At 47.6% G+C, this 23942-nt stretch overlaps 3 protein-coding genes across 3 annotated transcripts; 2 read left to right on the top strand and 1 right to left on the bottom strand.

Annotated features, from left to right (window-relative positions):
* The first annotated feature begins 15822 nt into the window (after positions 1-15822).
* Positions 15823-16857, top strand: PHALS_15117 (uncharacterized protein). The gene has a single exon (XM_024723177.2). The coding sequence runs from the start codon at positions 16056-16058 to the stop codon at positions 16551-16553; it is 498 nt and encodes a 165-aa protein (XP_024574180.1). The 5' UTR covers positions 15823-16055; the 3' UTR covers positions 16554-16857.
* A 531-nt stretch (positions 16858-17388) lies between these two features.
* PHALS_05865 (uncharacterized protein) lies at positions 17389-20229 on the top strand (the record flags this gene model as incomplete). Its single annotated transcript, XM_024723176.1, has 6 exons — positions 17389-17716; positions 17795-18024; positions 18097-18357; positions 18428-19422; positions 19494-19882; positions 19952-20229. The coding sequence occupies 6 exons, from the start codon at positions 17389-17391 to the stop codon at positions 20227-20229; spliced, it is 2481 nt and encodes an 826-aa protein (XP_024574179.1).
* A 142-nt stretch (positions 20230-20371) lies between these two features.
* Positions 20372-21064, bottom strand: PHALS_05864 (e3 ubiquitin-protein ligase praja-2; the record flags this gene model as incomplete). The annotated part of the gene is made up of 1 exon (XM_024723175.1): positions 20372-21064. The coding sequence occupies one exon, from the start codon at positions 21062-21064 to the stop codon at positions 20372-20374; it is 693 nt and encodes a 230-aa protein (XP_024574178.1).
* Between the last annotated feature and the right edge of the window lie 2878 nt (positions 21065-23942).

Here is a 23942-nt window from a genome sequence, read left to right as displayed (position 1 = left end):
CAGTGCATAGCCGATGGCAAAGTCCGAAGCGTCACAGACGACGCTGAAAGGACGATCGGGGTCTGTCAGCGCCAGTAATGGTGCATGCAGGAGGCTGTCTTTGACCCCGTTAGAATCCTTCTGATGTTCGGTGATCCAACATCATATCGCTTCTTTTTAAGGAAATCGGATAATGGCCGGGCCATTTCTGCGTAATTTACGCTATACTTGTGCAAGTAATTGGCGAGACCAAGCCACTTACGCAAGTGGGAGACAGATGAGGAGTATCACATCGTCCATTTCAGAGCGGTGCTCGAGTGCATGCGCACGAACAAACTGTACGCCAATGCAGTCAAGTGCATCTTTGGCGCAGAAGAGATTCCCTTTTTGGGGTGCTTCATTGGGAAGTGTGGCCTTCAAGCGGATCCCGCTAAGGTCAAGACCATTGTGGACTAGCCGGTTCCAAGGAGCCAGAAGGCTCGATCCGCACGATTACGAACGAAAATGTCGTCAAAGTATGTCTGTGCATACGCCCTGTGGAGCCTGAACAACTGTGTCACAAGACGAAAAATGTTGCTGGTGCATTTGACAGCCCTTGAGGCATCACCAGCTACTCCCAGAGCATGCCGCTTGGAGTGCTTATCGCTGTCAGCGGAATGTCACTTGCTCTCATGAACAATTGGAAGTATCCATCTACCAAATCGAGTGCACTATACTTCGTACATTCCACCTTGTTGTTCTGAAGAACATCCTATCTAGGAATTGGCGTTTGTGCCGAAATGTTGGTAGCGTTTAAAATATTGTCTTCCGGAGCGTTCGGCTTCCGAACACAAAACGTGGATGCCGAATGGGAAGACTTGCTCTCATGCACCAATCCTGCGTCGTGCTTTGCACGGAAAAAGGCGTCAATGGCGTCACGCTGCTCGTCGGGCAGGGGCCATCGGCATGTTACGCAGTATTTGGTACCGGAACCAGGTCGATCTCATGACGCACACCTCGGTCCGTAGGTTGGGCCGAAGGCGGGTCTTTGGAGACGACGTTTCAAAATTTACCAAAGGATAGTACGGATCCAAGGGATTTCGGAGAAGCAAGAATCCACTCCGTGCGTTCAGCACTCTCTTGGTCTCTTCCAAGACAGCTTCATCCAGAAGCGATGACGGGTTTATCTCCTCGTCCGGTCGTACAATGACCACTTCGATCAATTTGGCTGCCTTCAAGGCACTGCCAAACGCTTAAAGGGACATCACGTCCAGCTCAAGAAGAACATTTACTGCGGGCATAGCCTCGAGGTGGACGTCGTGCACCCTTCCCCGTCATAACGTTGACGAGGGTGTATATCTGTGCACCGTCATTTCCGGTAGACATACCCTGGACCAGGGTCGACGCCCGGCATCTTGCAGCCAGCATACGGCGTTGCCGTCGCCTCTGTAAAGAGTTTCTATGTCTCGGTGAGACCAGGGTGAACACGCATTCCGCGTCGTCAGGTGTCACCCTCACTTTCCGCTCCTTTGGAGCTCAGATGTTATCAACAACATCCGGCGATGAGCTGCTAACCCCGCAGTCTTTGTCCAGTGAATTAGCGTGCCGCTCCACGCGCATCTGAAGAGCCGTGCCCAAGATGCATCGGACTCGGTCCGACTACGCCATCAATGGCATGCAGCGACTGTTTCGCAACGAGAGCAGTGCTCAGTGTTTTTTGTGCCACTTCACGCGCATCACGAGGGCCTCGCCCTGGATGCCTCGGCCCTTGGTCGACCATGTCACGCATGACATGCAGTGACGGCTTTGATACTCGAGCAGCGCTCAGTGGTTTATGTGCCACTTCACGTGCATCACGAGGGCCTCGCCCTCGATGCTTCGGCCCTTGGCCGACCATGTCACGCATGACATGCAGCAACCGCTTTGAAACGTGGGTAGTGCTCAGTGGGTTACGTGCCACCCCACTCCAATACACCTTCGATGTTTTACAACTCGTAGATTCCGATATTTAGCAGATTGACCTTCCCGGCCCAGTGCCCACGTCAATAGCGCTTCTGCTTCCTAGCCGAGATGGGTTTATGACTCAACAAAGCTCCACCAGGAGACGTGCGCGTAGCGCCCAAGGCCATACTATCCTATCAATCCATGGCTCATAGTGTTTTAATTATGCTATACCATGGATAAGGTCATACTTTGCATACAAATCTAAGACTAGACAAGGTTCCACGCTATCAAAGTCAAGGAACCTGACACCGAGGTCTGCAATGACCTCGGCACAGTGAATCAAGTCCCCGTCACAAAGCGAACAGTGACGGTGTCCTCAACCGCAATTCCAGCGCTTCAGCGTACAACTGACATCCTTCGAGTGTGGAACGTCGAGCATAATTGCTAGACGCACCAGAATCGATAAGGATTATCCATGCCCTTCACGGTCGCTTTTACGACCAGCAACCCGGCTTGTACACACATTTCGTGTTTAACCACACGGAAGTCTTTGGGGTTGGACCCTGCTGCCTTCTACCTCATTGAGGCTCAACAGAACTCAGTTTTTTCCCAGTAGGGCGCCCCGCGCCTACTGGTTTTTCTCGTCTCTTCGCGTCAAACCAGACTGGTCATAAGCGGAACGTCGGTTGGACGAGCCTTTACGCGCCTTGTGCAGAGAATAACCAGTCCGAGGTGACGGATGGCTCCACAGGCAATTTTCCGTTTGGTGTTTATAAGCTGCTCGGTTGATAGAAGCGTTGCCCCTCTTTCACAGCATTACTAAAATCCATTGAATCAGGTCCGCTCGGCGAGCTTTAAAAGTGTGCATACGAACCAAGTCGTGCCGACATATAGTTGGTTTCGGCATTCAATGCCACATTAACCGCTTCCTCAAAAGAAGGCGGATGCACGCGGAAAACTTCCATTCTTGCCACGCCAGCGTGGAGGCTTTATATAAAGACGGTCACTATGACCGTCTCGGGGAGAAGATCGGCTGCCGACCCGGCAATAGGAGTACGCAACTTTTGAACAAAGTCCGCCAACTCCTTCTTGCCCTGTCGGGTAGCAAGTAAACGCGATCTCACGCGATACGCCTGATTAGGCGGCGAATATACTCGCGGAACCTGACGCTTCAGCTCCTTCCAGAAGGGGAACGCAGCTTCAATCGAAGGACCGCACGTCAGTGCCCATTCTCTTTCCCGAACACGGAGATAGCTAGCGCCACGCATGGCGAATGCCTTAGCCATCTCGGCCTTCATCCCCTAGGGCATGAGATTCTCTCCATCCTAACCCCCAAAGGTCTTAACGCTCGCCATGAGCAGCCTGGGTCGGAAGGAATCATCCGCCGTCGACGGTGGTGTCATAGCCGCAGCGACTCTGATAGATCCTGGCGTAAGTGCTCTAGTAGTGTATTTCATAGTATGAAATGCCTCTAGGCGCGCTTATGGCTTCGGGCCCTTGCGCAACGAGGTACTCTGCGCCATCAAGGCCTAGCAAGAAATCAGTTTATTAAGGCAATCCTGCATGCCCTGGGGAAAAGCGGCGTATGCCTCCATCCTGACAAAGGATCATTCGTAAGGACTCAGGTGTAGATTGCCTAAGAATGCTACCAAGTGCAGCGGGGCTGCCGCAGCTCTTTGCTTAGAGGAAGCTGATACGTTCTTTTCGAGAACCAGTACAAGTGTAGCGGATCGCAATCCGCTAATTCTAAGTACTAAAGTCTTACCAAGACAGACGAACATTTATGTTTAAAAAGAAAATGTATTAAATTGTTTTATTTTGCGGGAGAGACGCCAGAATCTAAAACCCTAGATTTTCCTAATCAATATACTAGTTGCGATGAAATATAGCGAAACCTAATATGTAAAGTGATATGCATTACTACTGGCAATCCTGCCACGTGTTACGGTGTAGCCACACTACAGTGTTATTATACTAACTGTGTAATGCACATCTATGTACGGTCGCACGACTCGCCTTTTCTCGTAAGGGCACGGGTAACCCCCGTTACAATGCAGCTTAAACTTTATAAAATTCTGATTAGAATGCAACAAAGCGCGTTTTTACATCAGAATAGTTCCTCTTTCTTGCTTTAATCGTCGAGTAAAACGCGGACGTGATCACATTTTCTTGCCCATCACCATCCGCTAGTAGTAAAGCTCAACATATGGCAAAGACTGATGCGTCAAAGAAGACATGATATACCCGATTCAGATTTTAAAAAACAGAACCGGGGGGCGAATGAAGCGTCCTATTGCAGCTATGAAAGCCGCCTTTTCTACCGCAACCAGCTCAATCTAACGCCCTGTTAAAGAGCTTGATAAAAGGTTAGCCTATTTGACATAATTTGCACTATATTTGTGCAAGTAGTTTGCCGAGCCAATTAACTTCCTCAAGACATTTCGAGGCACAGGCACCTATCAATCGACAATGGCCATTATTTATCATGATTTTCTCGCGGGTCATACTTCCTAATGAATAAATTTAGCAAGATCTCATTCAAAACTGACACAGTTTTTGTATTGGCGAAGAGCTCATTTCGGCACTTACACTCGAACAATGCTTGCAGGTGTTTAACAAACCGAATTCTCAAAATCGGCACGAGAATGACGTATATTTTGTTGTTATAGGTTTGTGTGTAGTCTCGGTGTGTGGCCCGACCAACGTAACGACAATTGAATGTTGCCAGAAAATCAGGCAGCTCCTTTATCATAATCAGTCAACCCCATACCATTCTGCTCAAAGTTTCACCGCAGTGAAAGGGATATCGCTGAATCTAATCAATAGCTGATGATTCGCCAATTAGGTCAAGATCAAGTGAAGTCGAACACGTAGTCCTGTAGCAAATCGTGATTCAAAAAGTGGTGTTTGCGCCGGAACTACAGTTATATTTAATTTATCAAAATAGGATGTGACTCGCCACACGTTTCGCGTCCGGAAAGGGGCTACGTCATACACTGCGCTACTCCCGAGTCAAATATTGCATTGCATGGCAAATCTTGCCAAAAGGTTTGTGAGATGTGATAGACGGCTTTTTCTTCGACATTTGGTGTAAGCACTACGTCGTGATTTTTTTTACAAAGATGAGAATCGGTAGTGTATTCGTAGATGATTGCCTCGCTCCTCACTTCAAAGTCCCCAATGACGGATTGATCAATGACGAATAACGAGATCCCGGTACAAATCATAACATTTCTGTGACTTTGCTGCATTGTAATTCGCTGCAGATTTTCCTCGAGACATTTCTACCGTTTTCATACGAATTTCTGTTAAGAAAAAACGAAAGAATGAATACTGACATTTACCTGGACTATCTCGGCTGTCTCGACCACGAGCAAATAATCTTACTCGCCACTTCTCCCTGCAGCTTCACTGCTCAGCCCGGTAAACCCGTCACACGGTAGTGCTGACTCGTCGGTACTGTCGCATTGTGAAGGGAATAAATATCTTGTACTTTGAGGGACTAGTCCATCAACTCGTGACTTACTGTCGCTGTTCAACTTCGTTGGCTCTGTAATGGAGAACTGCGACAACCCGGTCGCTTCTACACACTACCGGGGTCTACCAGACACAAATTTGCATCGGTTTTTTGCCTTCCGATATCTGCTCAAGGCAGCCAACACTTTGATTGCTCACAGTTTGAGATCCCATTATCTATACGGAATCTGTAGCAGCTTCACCCCTGCGCCAGACGCACCCTTTTTCTGACTGATGTGTTTTCTGGCGCTTACCAAAGGTTCCTGTTGCAAGACGTACGGATATCAGATTCGTATTTGGCGCTATCCATGCCATCCAAGCTGTATCGACTGCTTTTGAAGTCTTGCATCGTACGACGCTTTAAAATCTTAAAATCTGTAAGAAATTAGCACAGCTCACAAAATCCTGGACGTTGACACCGACAACTAACAGCCCTATGATATGAAACTAACCTTTCCTAAACTATATATTTCTGTTCATGTATGGGTCTCCATGGTAACGATCTCCACAAGGTTTGATAAAACCAGGTACAGTAAAACCTGTCTAAATTAAACATGTTGGGACTGGGGGACAGTGTTTAATTTAGAGAGGGTTTTAAATTAAACAGGTTTAATCTAGACAGGTTCTACTGTATGGTGCCCAACATGGGTTCATATCTTTTGTTCAATTTAAAGAGGGTTTTAAATCAAACAGGTTTAATTTAGACAGGTTCTACTGCATATTTCAGTAGATCGCTCTGTGTCTACTGGAATTCGACGTTTCTCCGATGAGCGCTTATTGCCACAGAGTGAGCATCTGCGAGTACAAAGGTGTTTATCGGCAGCAAAATTCCCTCTTTCTGGCGCGTCGGTGTATTTAAAAATCATTTCGCTACGGCGTCTTCGTATAGCATTCGTCTCAATCCAACTCTCGCGTAACAGTTACAGCCTCGAGGCGAGAGTCTTTAACCAGTACAATTATCAACTCAATCTCTGGAAATAGTTCTCTTGAGCTCGTCTCCCTCAACATGCAAACACGGAAGAATTATATACGCCTGATTAGAGGATGCAAGCACTAGCTGTATCTATCGTCTCTGATCTTGCCATATTAAATACGCCTTATCAGTTATAAACTGCATATTTGTGCCCATTCTTGCACGCAACACCCTAGTTTGACGGCCAAGCGTGATTCACTATTGCTCCGTTTAGGGCATGAACAAATTCATGACCACAGCAACTTTCCAGAGATAGCGTAACGGGGTTTCACGAGCTCTGGTAAAATGGGTGTGGGTCACACGAGATGGCATCGTTCCACTTAAACAACAAGTCAGTACGTGGTTGGTACAGCCAGAAGTTATACGTATAAGTAGGTTTTACTATAAAGACAGGAAAATCTGTAGATTTAGATATAGGCGTCTTTGTCGCAAATAAACTCAAGAAATACAGCTCACATTTTAAACGGAGGTGCTAATAAGCATTGGGTTAAGATTGTAGTTAGTCCTAAAGTAAGCGGGTTGCAATCCGCTGGTTCTAAGTATAGAGCGAAGGTCACCAACTTTAATCAAGCTTCCTCTAAGCAAAAAAACTACGACAGCTCCACTGCAGATAGATTTTCTCCGTTTTGACTCGTTGATGCTTGGACGGTCAACTTTGTGACCCACGACGAATACCATCTATACTACCACCCGCGCTTGGTCGGTCTGCTCTCGCAGGTGTTTCACCAGCCGATTCATATCTCTATTAAACGCCTTCACTTGAGACTCTGGCCATTTGAGAAGCAACTTCCTGATCCTTACGAGAACAGTAGTATACATCAGCATAAATTGCGTGTTCTACTTGTCAGGTGACAAGTCATAAAACGATTTCTTTTCATCCTCGCAGAAAATATAGACTTTCCACGACTCGGTGCTTCAGTTGACTGACAGTGCTATGCCGGCAACCTTGTGCATTTGAAGCTTTGACTTAAAATAACACGTTGATAACGCGCAGAGGCTGGGTTCATATGTTTATTAGATGCCTGTAGTAAAGTTGAGCTATCATTTTACTCTGCTGTTCTGTAACGGGATTTCACGTACCCTTGTATGAAAGAACGGGTCACACAAAATTGTGTGGCCGTACATAGGTGCGGATTACACAAGTTAGTATCGTCGCACAATGGTGTGGCTACACCGAAGCTAGAACCCACTAGGTGGCAGGACTGCCTGTAGTAACGAATATTAATTAGATTGTACTATTTAGTTAGGAAAACCTACGGTTTTAGATGTTGGCGGCTCTGCTGCAAAATAAAACACTTAATACACTTTTAATTTTTGAACGGAAGTGTTCGTCTACCTTGGTAAAACATTGGTATTCAGAAGTAGCGGATTGCGATCCGCAACACCTTTACTAGTTCCTGGAACGAACATAAGATTGGTGACCTTAGCTAAGCTTCCTCTAAGCAAAGAGCTACGGCAGTCCCGCTACACTTGGTTGCACTCGTAGTCAATCTACGCCTAAGTCGTTATGACTGATCCTTTGTTATGATGATGACATACTCCGATTCGCCCCAGGGCATGCAGGACGGGCTTAATAAACTGATTTCCTCTGGGCCTTGATGGCGCGGAGCACCTCGTTGCGCAAGGGCCCGAGGTCATAAGTGCGCCTAGAAGCGTTTTCAAACTATGAAAGTGCTCTGCTAAGGCACTTACGGTACAAGCTATCAGCGTCAAGTGTGTCTATGACGCCACCGTCGACGGTGGATGATCACTTCCGACCCGGGCTGCTCATGATGAGCGTTAAAACCTTCGAGGATAAGGATGAAGAGAATATTATGACGAGACCGAGATGGCTATGGCATCCGCCATGCTCTAGAACGAGCACCACCGTGTGGTGCTAGCTATTTCTAAGATCGAGGGCCGAGCGCGAGAATGGGCACCAACGTGCGCGGAGCTCCCCTCCTAGAAGGTGCTGAAGCGTCGGCTTTTGCGAGTGTTTTCGCCGCTTAATCAGGCATATCGCGCGAGATCGCGTTTCCTTGCTGTTCGACAGGATAAAAAGGAGTTGTTGGACTTTGTCCAAGAGTTACTAAGAATTCTTATTGCCAGGATGGCAGCAGATCCTCTCCCCGAGGCGGTCGCAGTGACCGATCTCATGGAGGATGGAGGATCTCCATACTGGCGTGGCCAGAATGGAAGTATTCCATGTGCATCCGTCTTGCTTTGAAGAAGCGGTGAACGTGGCATTAATATTCGAATTAAACTTCAAGTCGGCACGACTGGGTTGGAATGCACACCCTTAGAGCTTGTCGAGCCGGCCTGGGCCAATGGATCTCAACTATGCTGAGAAAGAGGAGGAAGAACTCCGTGCTGCTGGGAAAACTGATTTCTGTTGAGCCGTAATGAGGTAAAAGGCAGCAGGGCCTAGCTTCGAAGATATTTGTTCTCTTGAACACGGAACGTGTATGCAAGCCGTGCCTGGTCGTAAAAGCGACCGTGAAGGGCTTTGATAAACCATGGAAGGATCTGGTCGATTCCGGGGCGTCGAGCAACTATGCTCGACGCTTCACTATCGAAGGAAGTCAGCTGTATGGTGAGGCGCTGAATGCGCGGTTGAGTGACACCGTCACAGTTTTCTTAGAGACGTCACTGTGCCGAGGGTCCCTGTCGACCTCGGTGTCAAGTTTCTTGACTTTGATAGCGTGGAACGCTGTCCAGTCTTAGACTTGAGTTCAAGGTATGACCTTATCTGTGGTATAGCATGGTTGAAACACCATGAGCCATGGACTGGTAGCTGATCGAAAACCTTAAGCGCTAAGCGCACGTCACCCGGTGGAGCTTTGATGAGTAATGAACCCACCACTGCTAGGAAGCAGAAGCTCTATTTGTGAGGGCACTGGATCGGGGCGGTTAATGTGTTTGATGTTGGAGTATCCGAGTCGTTGAGTATCAAAGGTGCATTGGACAAGAGTTTCGAGCATGGCTCGTGGGCTAAACTCGGAGCGGCACGTAACTCTTTGAGAACTGCTCAAATAACTGAGCGGTTACTGGATTCTAAGAGTGGCATGGTCGGCCAATGACCGATTCATCGCGGTGAGGTCCCAGTGAATCACGTGGAGTGGCACGTAGCCCACTGAGCACTGCCCACGTTTCAAAGCAGTTGCTGCATGCCAAGAGTAGAATGGTCGGACGAAGTCCGAAACATTCTGGGCAAGGCCTTTCTGAGTTAAAAGGCATGTTATCCACCGGACGAAGACTGCGGAAATAGCAGCTCTTCATTGGATGTTGTTCATATCAACAAGGCTCCGACGGAGCAGGGAATGGTGGTACAAGACGACGCCGAGTCCGTGGTTCCACTGGTCTCGATGAGACGTAAAAGCTGTTTAGAGAGGCGGCGGCGATGGTGTATGGTATCTGCAAGACGTAGGTTGTCGACCCTGACCCATGGTATGTCTACCGTAGACGATAGCGCACAGCAATACACCCTCGTCAACAGTATGACGGGAGAGAATGATGGCGACATCTTCCTCGAGGCTATTTTGCGGAGGATGCTCTTCTTGAGCTGGATAGATGCCCTTCGAAGAGTATGGTGGTGCCTTGGAGGCAGACAATTTAACTTTGGTGGTCATTATACGACCTAACGAGGAGATTTACTCGTCGTCGCTTCTGGGTGAAGCTGTCCTGGAGCACACTAAGAGGGTGCTGAACGCACGAAGTGGATCGGCGATCCCGAAGGATCCCTTGAATCCATATTTTACTTTGAAAAGGAATTTCAAGACGTCGTCTTCAAAGACCCGCCGTCAGTCCTACCTCCGGACCTAGGTGTGCGTCATGAGATCGACCTGATTCCGAGCCAAATACTGCGTAACACGCTAATTACCCTTGCCCAAAAAACAGCGTGACGTGATCGACGCCTTCTTCCGTACGAAATACGTCGCAGGATTGATACGTGAGAGCAACTCTCCCCGTTCGACACCCACGTTTTGTGTCCGGAAGCCAAACGGCAAGTGGCGACTAGCTCAGGCTGACAATATTTCAAACGCTACCACCATTCTGGCTGAGACGCCGATTCCCGAGAAGGATTTTTGCCAGAACAATATGGTTGGCTGTACGCAGTACAGCGCTCGATGGATATTACCAATTGCTCATGAGAGCGAATGATATTCCGCTGACAGGGAGAGTACTCCGAGCGTGAAGCTCTGGGAGTGGTTGGTGATGCCCCAAGGGCTGAGAAATACGCCAGCAACATTAAATCGTCTTGTGACGCAATTGCTCAGGCTCCATCGGGCGTATGCGCAAAAACCTTTGACGACATCTTCGTCTACAGTCGTGCAGGGCACGGGAGGACAGATGAGGAGATCACATCGTCCATTTAAGAGCAGTGCTCGATTGCATACGCACGAACAAGCTGTATGCTGATGCAGATAAAAGCATCTTCGACGCAGAGAATCCCCTTTATAGGGAGCTTCATGAAGAAGCTTGATCTTTGAGCGGATCTCGATCAGATAAAAGCTATTATGGACTGGCCGGTTCCAAAGAACCAAAAGGACTTGCGCAAGTGTTTTGGCCTCGCCAACTACTTGCACAAGTATAGCCAAATTATGCAGAGATGGCACGAACATTTTCTAATCTTTCTAGAAAGTATATAGAATAGTGTTGGGACACCGAACATCGGAAGGCTTTTGACAGGGTCAAAGCCAGCCTTCTTCATGCACCAATACTGGCGTTGCCATACCCCGATCGTCCTCTTAGTGTCGTCTGTGACGCTTCGTACTTTGCCATCGGCTGTGCACTGCTACAAGCAGACGCCGAGGGGAGATATCGGATGATCCAGTTTGAATCTCGTCAGTTTAAGGCTGTGGAGAGGAATAACCCAGTCCACGACAATTAATTGCCTGTGCTGAAGTATGCACTTGTCAAATGCAGGGTGCAACTGCTGCGCTCAAAGCCGTTTGTGTTCTACACAGCTAATGCGTCACTACACAATGCGACCCAGTCGCCTGACATCCCGAAGAGGATGGCCAGGTGGCTCTCATTCTTTGTAAAATAAAACTTCAAGGCGAAGTATAAGCCAGAAAAGCAGAATGCTTTGGCTGCTACGTTGTCACGCAGACCGGTTTATGACTTGCTCATGTCACGACGGTGACGTCATCTGTGACGGATTTGATCCACACCGCATACGCGGGTGATGGTATGTGTGTAGCGCTGCTACAGACTCTCGGGAGCTAGAAGTTTAGAACTCGGAAAAAAGTTGTCGGCGCGTTTGCGCGCACGGTTTCACCGACATTTGTTGAATAATTGAATAACGGGCTGCTGTATTCTAGTATCGATTCGATGGATACGCCACAAATTGTGGTTCCTCACGCTTTAGATTTGAAATATTGTATCCTCTATGAGGCCCGTGGCACTCCACCAAATGGTCACCTCGGTCGTGAGAAGACGTATAGATCAGTGAGCTGCCGCTATTGGTGACCCAAGCTGTACAAGTGGACGAGCACACATCCGCGAACATGTGAGATGTGTCAAAAGGTGAAATCCTCCCCGAATACGGAGGCGGCGCCGCAAGCTAGTTTACTGGTATCCTCCGAGTGTTGGCAGTCGATGAGTATGGACTTTGTGTTTGGCCTGCCGGAGGTCTCGGCAGGGAACACGGATGTGGTGGTCTTTTTGGACCGTTTGAGCAAGATGGTTCATTTGCGGCAGTGCCGGATACCATCGACGGTGTGGTTTCAGTGACGCTGCTGGTCGATCGCGTCTTTCGACAACATTGACTTTCGGAGTCAATTGTTCCTGACGGAGACCCACGCTTCACTGGGGAATTTTAGTCTACACTTTTCAGGGTGATGGACACCAAGTTGACTATGTCATCAGCAAACCATCCACAGACTGATCATCAAGCTGAGCGCGTGAATCGCGTCGTTGAAGACATTGTCCTCAGCGTCAGCGCTGAGACACCGACGCGCTGGAGTGCCATGCTGCCACTCGTAGAATTTACTCTGAACAATGCAGTGTGTCTATCTACCGGCTACACGCCATTCTACGTGAACGGGCTTATTAATCCATGCGTCCCGGTGGCGCCACCAACCCACGGCTCAGTACTTGGTGGGGAAGGAAAAGGCAAACGACTAACTGATGTCAGCCCTTCATTGTGCGTAAAAAAGCCCTTGGCCACAACCTTAAAATGTCCAGTGAATTGTAATCGGAACTTTGCCTTAAACACAGCAGAATCTGCATGTGTATGGAAGTTAAGCATTTAGAACCAGGTCTCTGACCTCAATGCATTCAGCAATTCTTCTACCTCTTCCGTCTGCATATTCTTTCTGCATGTCTTGGCTTTCAGCCATCGAACCGCAAGACACTCATTATGGTCGACAGGAAGTCTCGGTGAGGCCTAGCGTATACCCGAGAAGGATGAGCACCCACCCTGTATCTTATGTGGGTTGCATTATCCGTATCGGGATCCGGCGCAAGTGAACGCGGAAGCGTTGCGCCGGGCGGCGCCAGAAGGCGCTCGGCTACCCAGACGTTTACCAGCAACTGGTTCTGAGAACGGAGTGCAACAACTTCCGTTTCCACGGCGCGAGTTGCTCCACTGTCGCACGATTTGACGTATTCGCCTGTTCGATGACTAGGAGCAGCTCCGACAGAGCACGATAATTCTCAACGCGAGGCAGTTGGTGCACAAAGACTCTTGAGGATTTCTGCACAGCGGTAGATGACCTTGAAGAGATGTTCGGCAGAGTGCCGATGAGGACGGGATTTGTCCTCCAACGCTCGAAGAGCATCGCGAGTCACTGTATGGTGATCGACCAAGTCGTCATCGTCTGCAGCCGACACTTCTCGCTGAGAATGGTGGCGTTCACTATCACATGGAACACCGTGTGGGTCGACGTCTTCTAACCCAACATCTTGTGAAGTGGTGGAGATATCAAAACTCCGAGACTCGTGGGAGTTTGAGGTACCACTTCGAAGGACTGCCCAAACGTCGTGAGCGCATATGATCGGAAGGATCATGACGCTCGCGTCATCGTGCGCTTCGCGCTACTCAAAAGTAGCCCGGGAAGTCGGAGGGCCATGTGCTGACCTCAAGCTATGGCCCTGAGCTGCTGTGGGCGTAGACTCACTCGTGTAAGAAACCCCAGAGCTCGCGGGAGCGTTATGGATTGTTCCATATGTCGCAGGGCGACAATATGCAGGAGTCGACGTTGCGCCTTGGCAAACTCAAATCTAAGATGACGCTCAACTCGCGCGTCTACTTTCTTGTGGCTTCGCTTCAAGGAAGACAGCGAAACCAGTCTCTGGTGCCGCTGCACCTATCGTTTAAAGATCTCATCGTCATCTTCAGCAGTTTTGCCAGGGGCGAGCACCTCAGGGATGGTCTGCATTGCGCATACAGAGCGCTTCTTTTTCGAGCTTGAAGTCAAGCGTGGTGCCGTTCCATTAAGATTTCTTGTGGTACCAAAGATCGAGCTCGCAGAGCTTTCCGCTGATCGAGATCAGCTTGTGTAGTGGCCGGGGGCCCAACTATGTAGACGCCTAACGATCAAGTGATCGCATCTTTTGCTTCAGAAGTGGGATTGCCGAGCTGAAACCGTATTCCACACGGCTTCTGCACTGGGTGCATCTCCGGATAGTACGTCCGCGGCTTCACGAGAAGCATAACCCAAGTCCCCACCGACTGAGCGCAGCACACCGTGCCCGCCCCGGGCGACGGATTTTCTCGTCGAGGAGCTGAAGGAAGTCGACTACGAGTCGGATGCTCCCATCCCAGCATGGGATGGCGACGAGGATGAATCCAACGGCGCGACGTGAGCTCAGCTCAAACCTTGCGACACCATGTCCGTTACCCGACTTCTCGGCTTTCGGGGGAGTGGACCAATCGCCTCAACGAGACACAGGAGCAGCAATTGGAGGCCGTTCTCCTACGCTCGTATCCACGTTCGGTCTTAGATCCTCTCTTCCTCATCTGAATTGTAAATACCCACAATTCACATTTAACTGTCGTCTCATACAAAGCTCGCGTGTCTGAGATACCGTTACGTCCTTAAGAATATACTTGAACATTCTCAGCTCAGTGAGCCCTGTGTCTATGATACACAAAACACTCAGCCTAGCTGGTTCCGAGGGCCTGTAACGGGGTTGCACGTACTCTTGTATGAAAGGGCGGGTCACACAAGATGGTGTGACCGTACATTGCTGTGTATTACACATTTAGTGTATTCACACAAGGTGTGGCTACAGTTGCAATATTTCCACTAGTTATGCATATTACTATATTAATTAGAACTGCTATTTTAACTGGGTATTACTATATCAATTAGGAAAACCTAAGGTTTTAACTATTGGCGGCTCTACCGCAACTCAAGCAATGAGACAACGTTTCGTTTCTGAACAAAATGTTCGTTTGCCATGGTAAGGCTTTAGTACTTAGAAGTAGCGGATCGCGATCCGCTACGCTTGTACTGGTTCTTTGAAGGAAAGTGAGGTCGGTGACCTTAGCTTAGCTTCCTCTAATCAAGAGCTACGGCAACCCCGCTGTATAAATATTATCGTTTTACCAGAACGAGTATTAAGCACTCTGGCAGCCACAAGTCTCGGACTTCATCGGTACTTGTGATCGTTCATACTTATGCCAACAGGCTATGTGAACGTTGTACAATTGTACTTCTCTACGAACGCAGACGAGGGTGAGACCCTGAAAACCCGGGTCTCGAAGCTTCGAGTGATACGTGGCAAACGCTGTGACAGCTGTACGCCATTCACTACAAGCCGCACGTTAGTATTACGAATATTTGGACTGAGCCTGTATTAGATGACATTCAGCGCGCAGGCGACTCAGCGACAGGATTAACTTTCTATCTTGTCTGCTAAAGCTGGGAAATGTTTCGAAACAGGCAATCGACATCAACATGCATTCAGTATTTAATAATGAAATTGATGAAACGATATAGCTGCCAGCTTTGATGCCATCACAGAAACCTAGAATCAGGACTTGCCGATAAATGGTGAGTTTGTAGCAATGTAAGGTACAACTCTTGTTAGCTGAGAGTTGCCGACATTGTTGTGCTAATGTGAAAGAGGATATAGTAGTACAACCATTGTCACGCAATTATCTTAGCCTCTCTTTGTCCCACGATCATTGTCGCGCGATTATCCTAGCCTGTCCTTGTCCCACGCACGCTCCATAAAAATCGTCTAGCAATATATATGATGCATATATGCTGCCCGAATTAGGGATACCTACTTTCCATGAATCGGCTGTGATGATCACAATGTCTTCTAGAAACAATTTTAGATCGCCAATCACTGGTGCTAACATTGATGAACACGGCTTGCTTTTAAATTGCAAAGAACTATTTGAGCAGCATCACCATGATACAGAAGCAAGGCGCATTCGTGCATAAATGCTGGGAGCTCATCGCGGTGCAAGCCGATCGGCAACTCTAACATTGACGCAAACTTAGACGCTGTATTTATAAAGTGTGTAGATCACTTTGTTGTGAATGCTAGGTGCGTTGCTTGACTAAACAAAGGTACGTGTGCAAAAGCAGATCTAAAAACCAATGCACCACACCTTTGCGGTGTAAGTATCTATCTCGGCGCACGCAATACGGAATTCAAACATATCTTTTCACAAAGTGAGCGCCTTTATACGTTTGACTAGAACGCGTTGTAGTGAAATGTCATGTTCTTTCCTACAATGGCGACTGCTGGTGTAGTAGAAACTTATCGCATAATGCAAGCTTCTTCGCTTGGTTGCATAGTATGCGCCACGATCAACACTGGACTTTGTGCGTCCAGAGTGAGATGTTTTCGGTTGCGCTCCTTCATGTATAGCAACATATTGTCGCACTATACAATTTGCTTAATTTTCTTTGAAAATCGAAATTTGCCGTGCCGATCACTTATTTGTGAGGCGGTGGTCATCACCAATGACAACCACAGGCAAGTCCATACCATTGAAATATCCGAGCATCCATTTTGTTATTGCAAACCGACCAAACCTCGCTACGATTTTGATCTCCTTCTGCTTGTCGCTATACAGAGCAAGTTTGCGTCGACTCCAACTATGATACTGCAATTCGAATATTTACTTGATTTGGATTCTGGTGATGCAAAATGCAAGCCGTCATTGCATAATGTCCACTCGGCAAAACGGTATTTGAATAGGGCGCGTGTGTGATGCGAAAAAAATCATTCTCATCTTCCGTACTCGTCAACATTGCCGACGCAAAATTGAGACGGTCTCTTTAGAAAATTCTGCACTGGGGTAACAGGCTGAGATTTTACTCTGAGATAGGCGCGAACTGGCTTTGCGAGTGGCAAAAAAAATCTAAGCATGTGTGTCCTACATAAAGTCGGCAACGTCAATCTAAGCGCAACAACTTAACACAAGATGATGATTTTTACAAAACGATTGAAATCTAGAACGCACAAGTCCAAAGTTTTGCAATACTTGTGGAAGGTACAAATAATCTAACATGATTTTACAAACATTGCACGTGGCGAACAAAATTGCATCTTAAGGCGAGATCCGCATATAAGTTCAAAAATATAAATGTTGTAAGGTAAAGCGTTGGGTAGCTTGTGTTGAATTAACCTAAGCTTTAGCACATCCTTGGATCAGTGCTAAAGATGTATTTTTGTATCACTCAATTAAATTGCAGTATCTAAATTAAAGTATAATTTCAGCCAATCCACAGGCTCTATACTATACACTGGGCAGCCTCGGTAGCCGGACAGTCTCCCATATCACCGCCTAAAGCAGCCACGGCCTTCGACTGTGTTTGCAAGCAATTTATTCCGCGAACGAGTGCGCAATCTTGAAATATCGCGTTTCTACGTAAAGTGCACGCTTAACATCTTGGACTGGCTTGGTTTCTTTGCTGCAGCTGTGTACGTACGCCCCTCCTGCTTCTCGCGCTACTCAGCTTGCTACCGCTGTCGCAACTTTGTCAGATAAGAGCTCATCGAAATATTATACTGCTAGTTGGTAGAACTGTCAGCGGGAGGCTAAAATGAGCGATAATTGGCAACTAGATGTGAAATTTCAAGGACGATCCATAGACTTGGTCGGCCGACTACCGGCTGAGAAACGCTCGCTACTGCGGGACTTTCCACATCGTTTGGCTGTTAGCACCAAGGCAAAGCTGTCAGCCATTCCGCATAAAGGCTTTTTCTGCAAGTTTTTCGCCAAAAACTGCGAAGATATGAAAGCTTACATGAAAAAACACGAGTGCGCTCTATGTGTGCAATTTATGGCGTCTACATATAATTTTACGCTCTACTTGCTGGTTCCGGTGGTGTTGAAAAGTCTCAAGTGTTTTCATCGATTACGAAAGAGCGGTACGAAAGAGTTGAATGGACAAAAAAGCTCGTTTACTCGTCAGAGATGATATGCTGACCCCATTCTGTGTATTGCAGGGGCAAGTCCAGAGTCTTTGAAATCACTCTGCACCGACCGTGATGGCGTCGTGATTGGGTTTATTGTAGCAGAAGTGAATGTGGAGAAAGAAGAGAAGTTACATGAGCGCATGAAAGTCATGGAGGAATTGGAGTTTTCGGCCAAGGCGATTTCACATACGTTTGGTGATCCCATGCTGGAGTTTGACTTGCTTATTGACCAATTGGATACAAGACCATCGGCAATCCAGGTGCGCTGTAGGCTTTTGCTTTACTATTTAAAGAGATTTGCCTTACGAATGTCAGAATTTCTTGTTTATTAGGCCTGCTCAAAATTCATGATTTGTCACCAGCATTTGCACGATGCAATTTGCGAGAAATTAGCGAAAACAATGGATGCCATGGAGTCGTCTAAGGCGCGAGCAAGTGTCGTATATGTTGTGCACGATGTCATCAAGTCTTTGCGGGCAAATTATCCCCAAAAAGACCGAAATGTGAAGATGCGCGAGTCTGCACTGGTGCTCTCGCTTGAAAAAATCTTGTTTCAGCTGGCCCAAAAGCTGCGTAAAGATGCAAAACACAATGTACGTTTGCTGATCTATCTGTTTTTCTTTAGCACATTTGACGGCATGTTTTATATTAATCTGCCGACAGCCAAATGTTCGAGCAGTGTTTGAGTTTTGGTCTAAGTGGGGATTGCAGTACTCGGCGCCTTTAGAAGATGGCGATGCATCTAAAGATGACCCACTTCTCAAAATTGATGAGACATTTGAGATCTTGAAACGGGAGGTGTCTCATACGTCTGATACTTCTTCATCCCCAATTAAACACTCAGCGCCTCCGGAGGTAGTGGCATTTATGAAGAAGCACAGAATTCAACCAGGTCCTTGGGAACTCTACCTTGGACGGGCGTCACCTTCTGAAATGGATGAGTTAGACACAGTTCTTGACTTAAACACGAAATATTATGGTTTTAACAATTGGGATTCGTCAGAAAAAGGAGGTAGACGGGGTGGTGAGTTGTTTCTGCATCATTATGCCAAATCGATAATGCCGTGGTTGCTGCATGCATCCTCTTCGATGTCGAATACAAGCAATTTGAAGCGAAAACGTGTAAAAGACTCGCTAATTTTGCTGCGTAATGCGTTTTTGTGCACTTGGGATCTTGATCCCATTGCAGCGCGTGCGGTTTCTGACGTGGATCGATTTTTACTCGACGACATGTGGAAAAAAATGGAGTATGTAAAGTGCCAAAACTTTTCGGCGTTTGTGTTTGGAAAAGTCAGACGCGTGAAAACTATTCAGTTTGCAAACAGTCCTGCTGCGGACGCGATACTAAAGTCAGTCGATGATGAATCGAAGGTAAACTCAAGCATTCTCGTGGCAGAATTGACCAGGGTGTTCAAGCTCGACACAATGGCACGTGAAATGATCGCTAAAATCAAGTTCAAAACTGATTTGTGCTACGTTACAAAAGAATTGTGCAATCGGTGTCGCCATCACCAGGTGGCGAACCCGTCTGTGCACATGGTAAAACTTTGTCAAAAGGTTTTAGCGACAAAGAATCCGATGAAGGCTTACTCATCTGCAATGAAAAGCATGATTTCTCGACAAATGAAGATATTTGCAATATTTGACGAAGATGCCCAGTACGCAGAAAAAAGCTCTGTAAATTGTTTTAAATTTTCATTAACGTACGTGCTATGGCTTGTTTCTGTAGGAAGAAGCGAAGGATTGAGAGCAGTAGCGCTTGTTCGTCTCCTGTCACCGAAAGTGAAGCTTCGAGCTCTCCTCATTCCGAGCTTACAGATGCTGAGCTGGCTGCAGTCAAGCGACGGATCCCAAAGCCACCAAAGTTGGTGTTTAAAAAGGTGAATCTGAAAACAATCACCTATCAAGAAACAAATGATAATGGCACAGTTGGTGTCGCAATTTCTGGTATTCCAAATGCTGGAAGGGGGCTATTTAATTTGTCTAGTCACCCGTGGCCAGCTTTCTCAGTAGTTTGTATCTTCGGTGTCCGCCGTATAACAAAGGAGATGCACCATGATGGACTGAATAAGGTAGCGCGTTGTGGCGAATTGGGAGAAACATTTGTCGTAGTCAATGGTACTGTACGGGACGTTGATAAGTTTCAAACACAATATGGTCATCGCTTGATGCCATTTGATGGTTTAGTAGATGCAGATGGATCCGCTGGCGGATTTCCGAATGACCGTGTGTACGAATATCCGGCTGATGTCTATTGGGATGCCTCGGGATTCTACAACAATTGCATCCTAGTGCCTGGCTGCGTAATAGAGAATCCACAGGATACGACGAGCCCTATCGTTTTAAATCAACTCTATATTGTTACATGGAAAGAAGTGGCTGTGCGTGAGGAGTTCTTTCTGGCATACGGAACATCGTACTACGAAGATGACAATAAATCTTGCGCAACAGAAACAAACAAATAGTTTTTGAAATAGAATCAGCGAGACAAAGCTTTGATACTCATTACAACGTGCCCTATGATGAAATGGATCAAGCTGACGACTTTCTACAGTTTCAAATCGGCCAGCACGAATGGATGCGCTCAAGTCGGCGGTAGCTCTAGAATTATCCCACGACCCGCCCAGTGCCGGCTCGTACACTATCGGTCAGCGTACTAGATGCAACCCGGCACACAGGACACGTGTACTGGAGTTCTAGCCACACACTTACACAATCGGCGTGGTAGATGTGGCCACACAATAGACGCAACGTTGGATCGTCAGCCAAATTGCCACAGCAGATTGGGCACTCATAGCTTTCGGCGCTTGCACCATAGTCTTGATATCGATTTTCGTCAAGACTCGTCAATGAAGCTACTTTCGGTGTTGCGACCAGATATTCATTAGCTGGCATACAGTCGCTAGCTTTGCTTCGCTGATTTGTGGCGTCAAGAAATTCTTCGACAAGATGATGTGTCCATTGCATCGCCTTGCAAGAGGTGTTGCCTGGAGCCACTCGAATTAGATCGGTAACATATGTCTGGAATGCAATGCATTGGGCAAAAGAGTCCCACAGACGCCAATTAACAGAAGTTTTGATGACTTGCTGCAAGTGACCACAGCAGACAAATTTTCCACACTCATTTCCAGCTCGATTGACTTTCCTGCTTAGCCGCGCACAGTCCGCAGACGTTTTGCGAAGTACCCATTTCTGTTGCATGACGTTGTCCGTGACGTATAACACAAAGAGGAGTAGCGTGCTCGATAATAAAGTGCTCTGGTGCTTGGCTGGCGGCGCTGGAGTCACCACCACTTGCATGGTAGATTTAGATATTTCAGACTGGTTCAAAAACTTCATATTGCTGGATGTTGCATCAGCGGAATTGCATACGACGTCTAGCAGTGAGATGAATACCATGTAGATGCCTTCTGGAACATGTAAGCCTTTGAACAATGGCAATAAACGAGGAGAAATGAGTCAGCTACGTCACCATTCTACATGTCGGCTTGTTTATGAGTAAAGACGGCAAAACTTTGTAATCTACTGCAAAAAACAGTCGTATTTTTGTTATCTATTGGATGCTGTTACCTTATAATGGAGTACTAGTATCAAATGCGCTTAGAATCCAAACGTACAACAAGGTATCAAATCATCTGCTGCGAAGATGGCCTATTTATTTTTGTTGATTTGATGATTAAACCCGAGTGAAAAGGTCTTTTTCGTCCTAACATTGCCATATTTGTTCCAGATGACGAACGATCTGGTCTGCAATATATTATAGGACCAGGGGACGTTGGTTGAATCAACTTAGCCAATCTGGTTTGAACTCACGCTCAATCAATTAGAGTCCCCCCACTAAACAACTGATCCAATATGCGGCCTAGCTCAGCGTTGTAAATCATAAGTATCAATGTCCAAAAATACAAAGCATACACTCATAAGTTGTAGCGCATCACACTTCAACATTCACTAGTGCAGTGGTCACACACTGAGCCGATGGCCCAATGGTCACCGGTTCAAAACCCACCAATACCAAGTTTTTCTATGCCCAACGAGACCCCAGGTCTATGTCGAAGAAACAACTCCAAAACTGTAAAGACAAGAAACTCACTCAATTACAGATAATCATACCCTAACAGTTGCACTCGGGATGGCGACTCGTGCATTGCCAACATATGAGCAAAATGACGCGTCGTGCCTGCAGCGGGGCTACAGTAGCTCTTTTATTAGAGGAAGCTTACTAAGGTCACCGACCTTACTTTCTATATATACAAAACCAGTACGAGTGTAGCGGATCTCAATTCGCTATCTCCAAGAGTACCTAAAAACCTTAACAACTCGTCCGTTCAAATTTAAGGCTGTATTTAATTGTTTTATTTTCAGCAGAGCCGTCTACATACAAAACCTTAGGTTTTTCCGATTAAATAGTCAAATAATGGCTAGTGGTTTCCTGTTACGGTATAGCCACACAAGAGTGTGATTACATCGACTTGTGTAATTCAAACATTTGTACGGTCACACCAACTTGTGTGATTCATACTTTCATACCAGAGTACGTGAAACCCGTTATACTATGGATACGTGTAACCCCGTCACACTCCACTATCGAAATTGCGAATACCTATGATTCAGATTTAACTGTCTCCTCATACGAGGCTTGCGTGTCTGAGAAACCGTTACGCCCCTTAAAATATTTTCCTCTCAATGAGGTCGTGTCTATGACACGAAAAACACCTAGCCTAGCTGGTTCCGAGGGCGCCCGCGGACAGATCCCTTCGTTGTGGTGCATCTCTGGACAGTGCTTCACGAGGAGCACATCCCAAGACCTCGGCAATCGGGCGCCACACACTGCGCCCGCCTCGGGCGCCACACACCGCGCCCGCCTCGGACGGCAGATTTACTTGTCGAGGAGTTGGTAGAAGTCGGCTTCGAGTCGGATATTTCTTTCCAAGGATAGAAAAAAGAGAAGGACAAGCTGCGTCAACGGCGCGACGTGAGTCCTGCTCGAATCTTGCAGACATCGTGTACGTTCCTCGACCTCTTGGCTTCCGGGGAAGTGGTTTTATAACAAATCGCCTCGACGAGGCACAGGAGCAGCAGTCGGAGGCTGCACACAGGGTGACTCTCATGCACTCGTATTCACGTTCGGCCCTACACCCTCTACGGCTTCCGCTCGTCGGATCCTGCTACTAAAGCGAATGACGCGATCACTCGATCGTTAGGCGTCTCCCTTGTCGGGCCGCCGGTCGCTACACAAGCTAGCAAAAAGCTCTCCGAGCTCGCTTTTTGGTTTCTGAAGAAATCCCAATGGAAAGGTACCGCGCCTGACTTTGTGCAAAAAAAGAGGTGCTCCTGTACCCGCAATGCGGACATTCCGATGGTAATCGGGCCTGGCGAAACCGCTGCAGAGGATGATGTGCTCTTAGAGCGATGGGTGCAGCGGCACCGAAAGCTGGTTTCGCTGTCTCACTTACAGCGGAGCCACAAGCAATTGGACGTGCGCGTTGAGCGCGATCTTAGATTTGAGCTTGCCAAACTCAAGGCGCAACGCCGACTTCCTGCGTATTGTCGCCCTGCGCCATATGGAATGATTCATCACGCTCCCGCAAGCTCTGGGGTTTCTCACGCGAGTGAGTCTACGACCACAGCAGCTCAGGGGTATAGCTTGAATTCACCACATAGCCTTCCGGCTTTCCGGGCTACCATTGAGAAGAGCGGGGCTCACGATTCCACGACATCTGGGATGTCTTGCCGAAGTGGCATCTAAATCTTCCACAAGCTCTCGCGGTTTGGGTGTTCCTGCCATTTCACAAGATATTGGATCGGACACTGTCGACGACGTCGGCCCACAAGGCGTTCGACGTGGTAGTGGAAGCCATCATTCTCATCGAGAAGAGTCGGCGATATATGATGACGACTTAGTCGATCACCGCCCGGTGACCCCCGATGCTCTCCGATCTCTAAAGGACAAAATCACTTGGTCATCGGCACTCTGCTGGTCATTTCTCTGAGGTCGTATACCGCTTTAAGGAAGACCTCGAGAGCTTGGAACACTTTGTTCAACGACGGCCTAACGTTGAGGACGATCGCTTTCTGTCGAAGCGGATCCTAGCCGTCAAGCAGACGAATTCGTGTGACGGTGGAGCGCCTGGCGCCGTTGAGGCTCAGCTCAAACGCAAGGCCTCGCTTGGTCACA

The sequence above is a fragment of the Plasmopara halstedii genome, assembly GCF_900000015.1.
Source record: "Plasmopara halstedii genome assembly, contig: Scaffold_292, whole genome shotgun sequence".
Taxonomy (NCBI): Eukaryota; Oomycota; class Peronosporomycetes; order Peronosporales; family Peronosporaceae; genus Plasmopara; species Plasmopara halstedii.
Note: the sequence above shows the minus strand (reverse complement) of the source record. Positions and strands in the feature narration are given on the sequence as shown.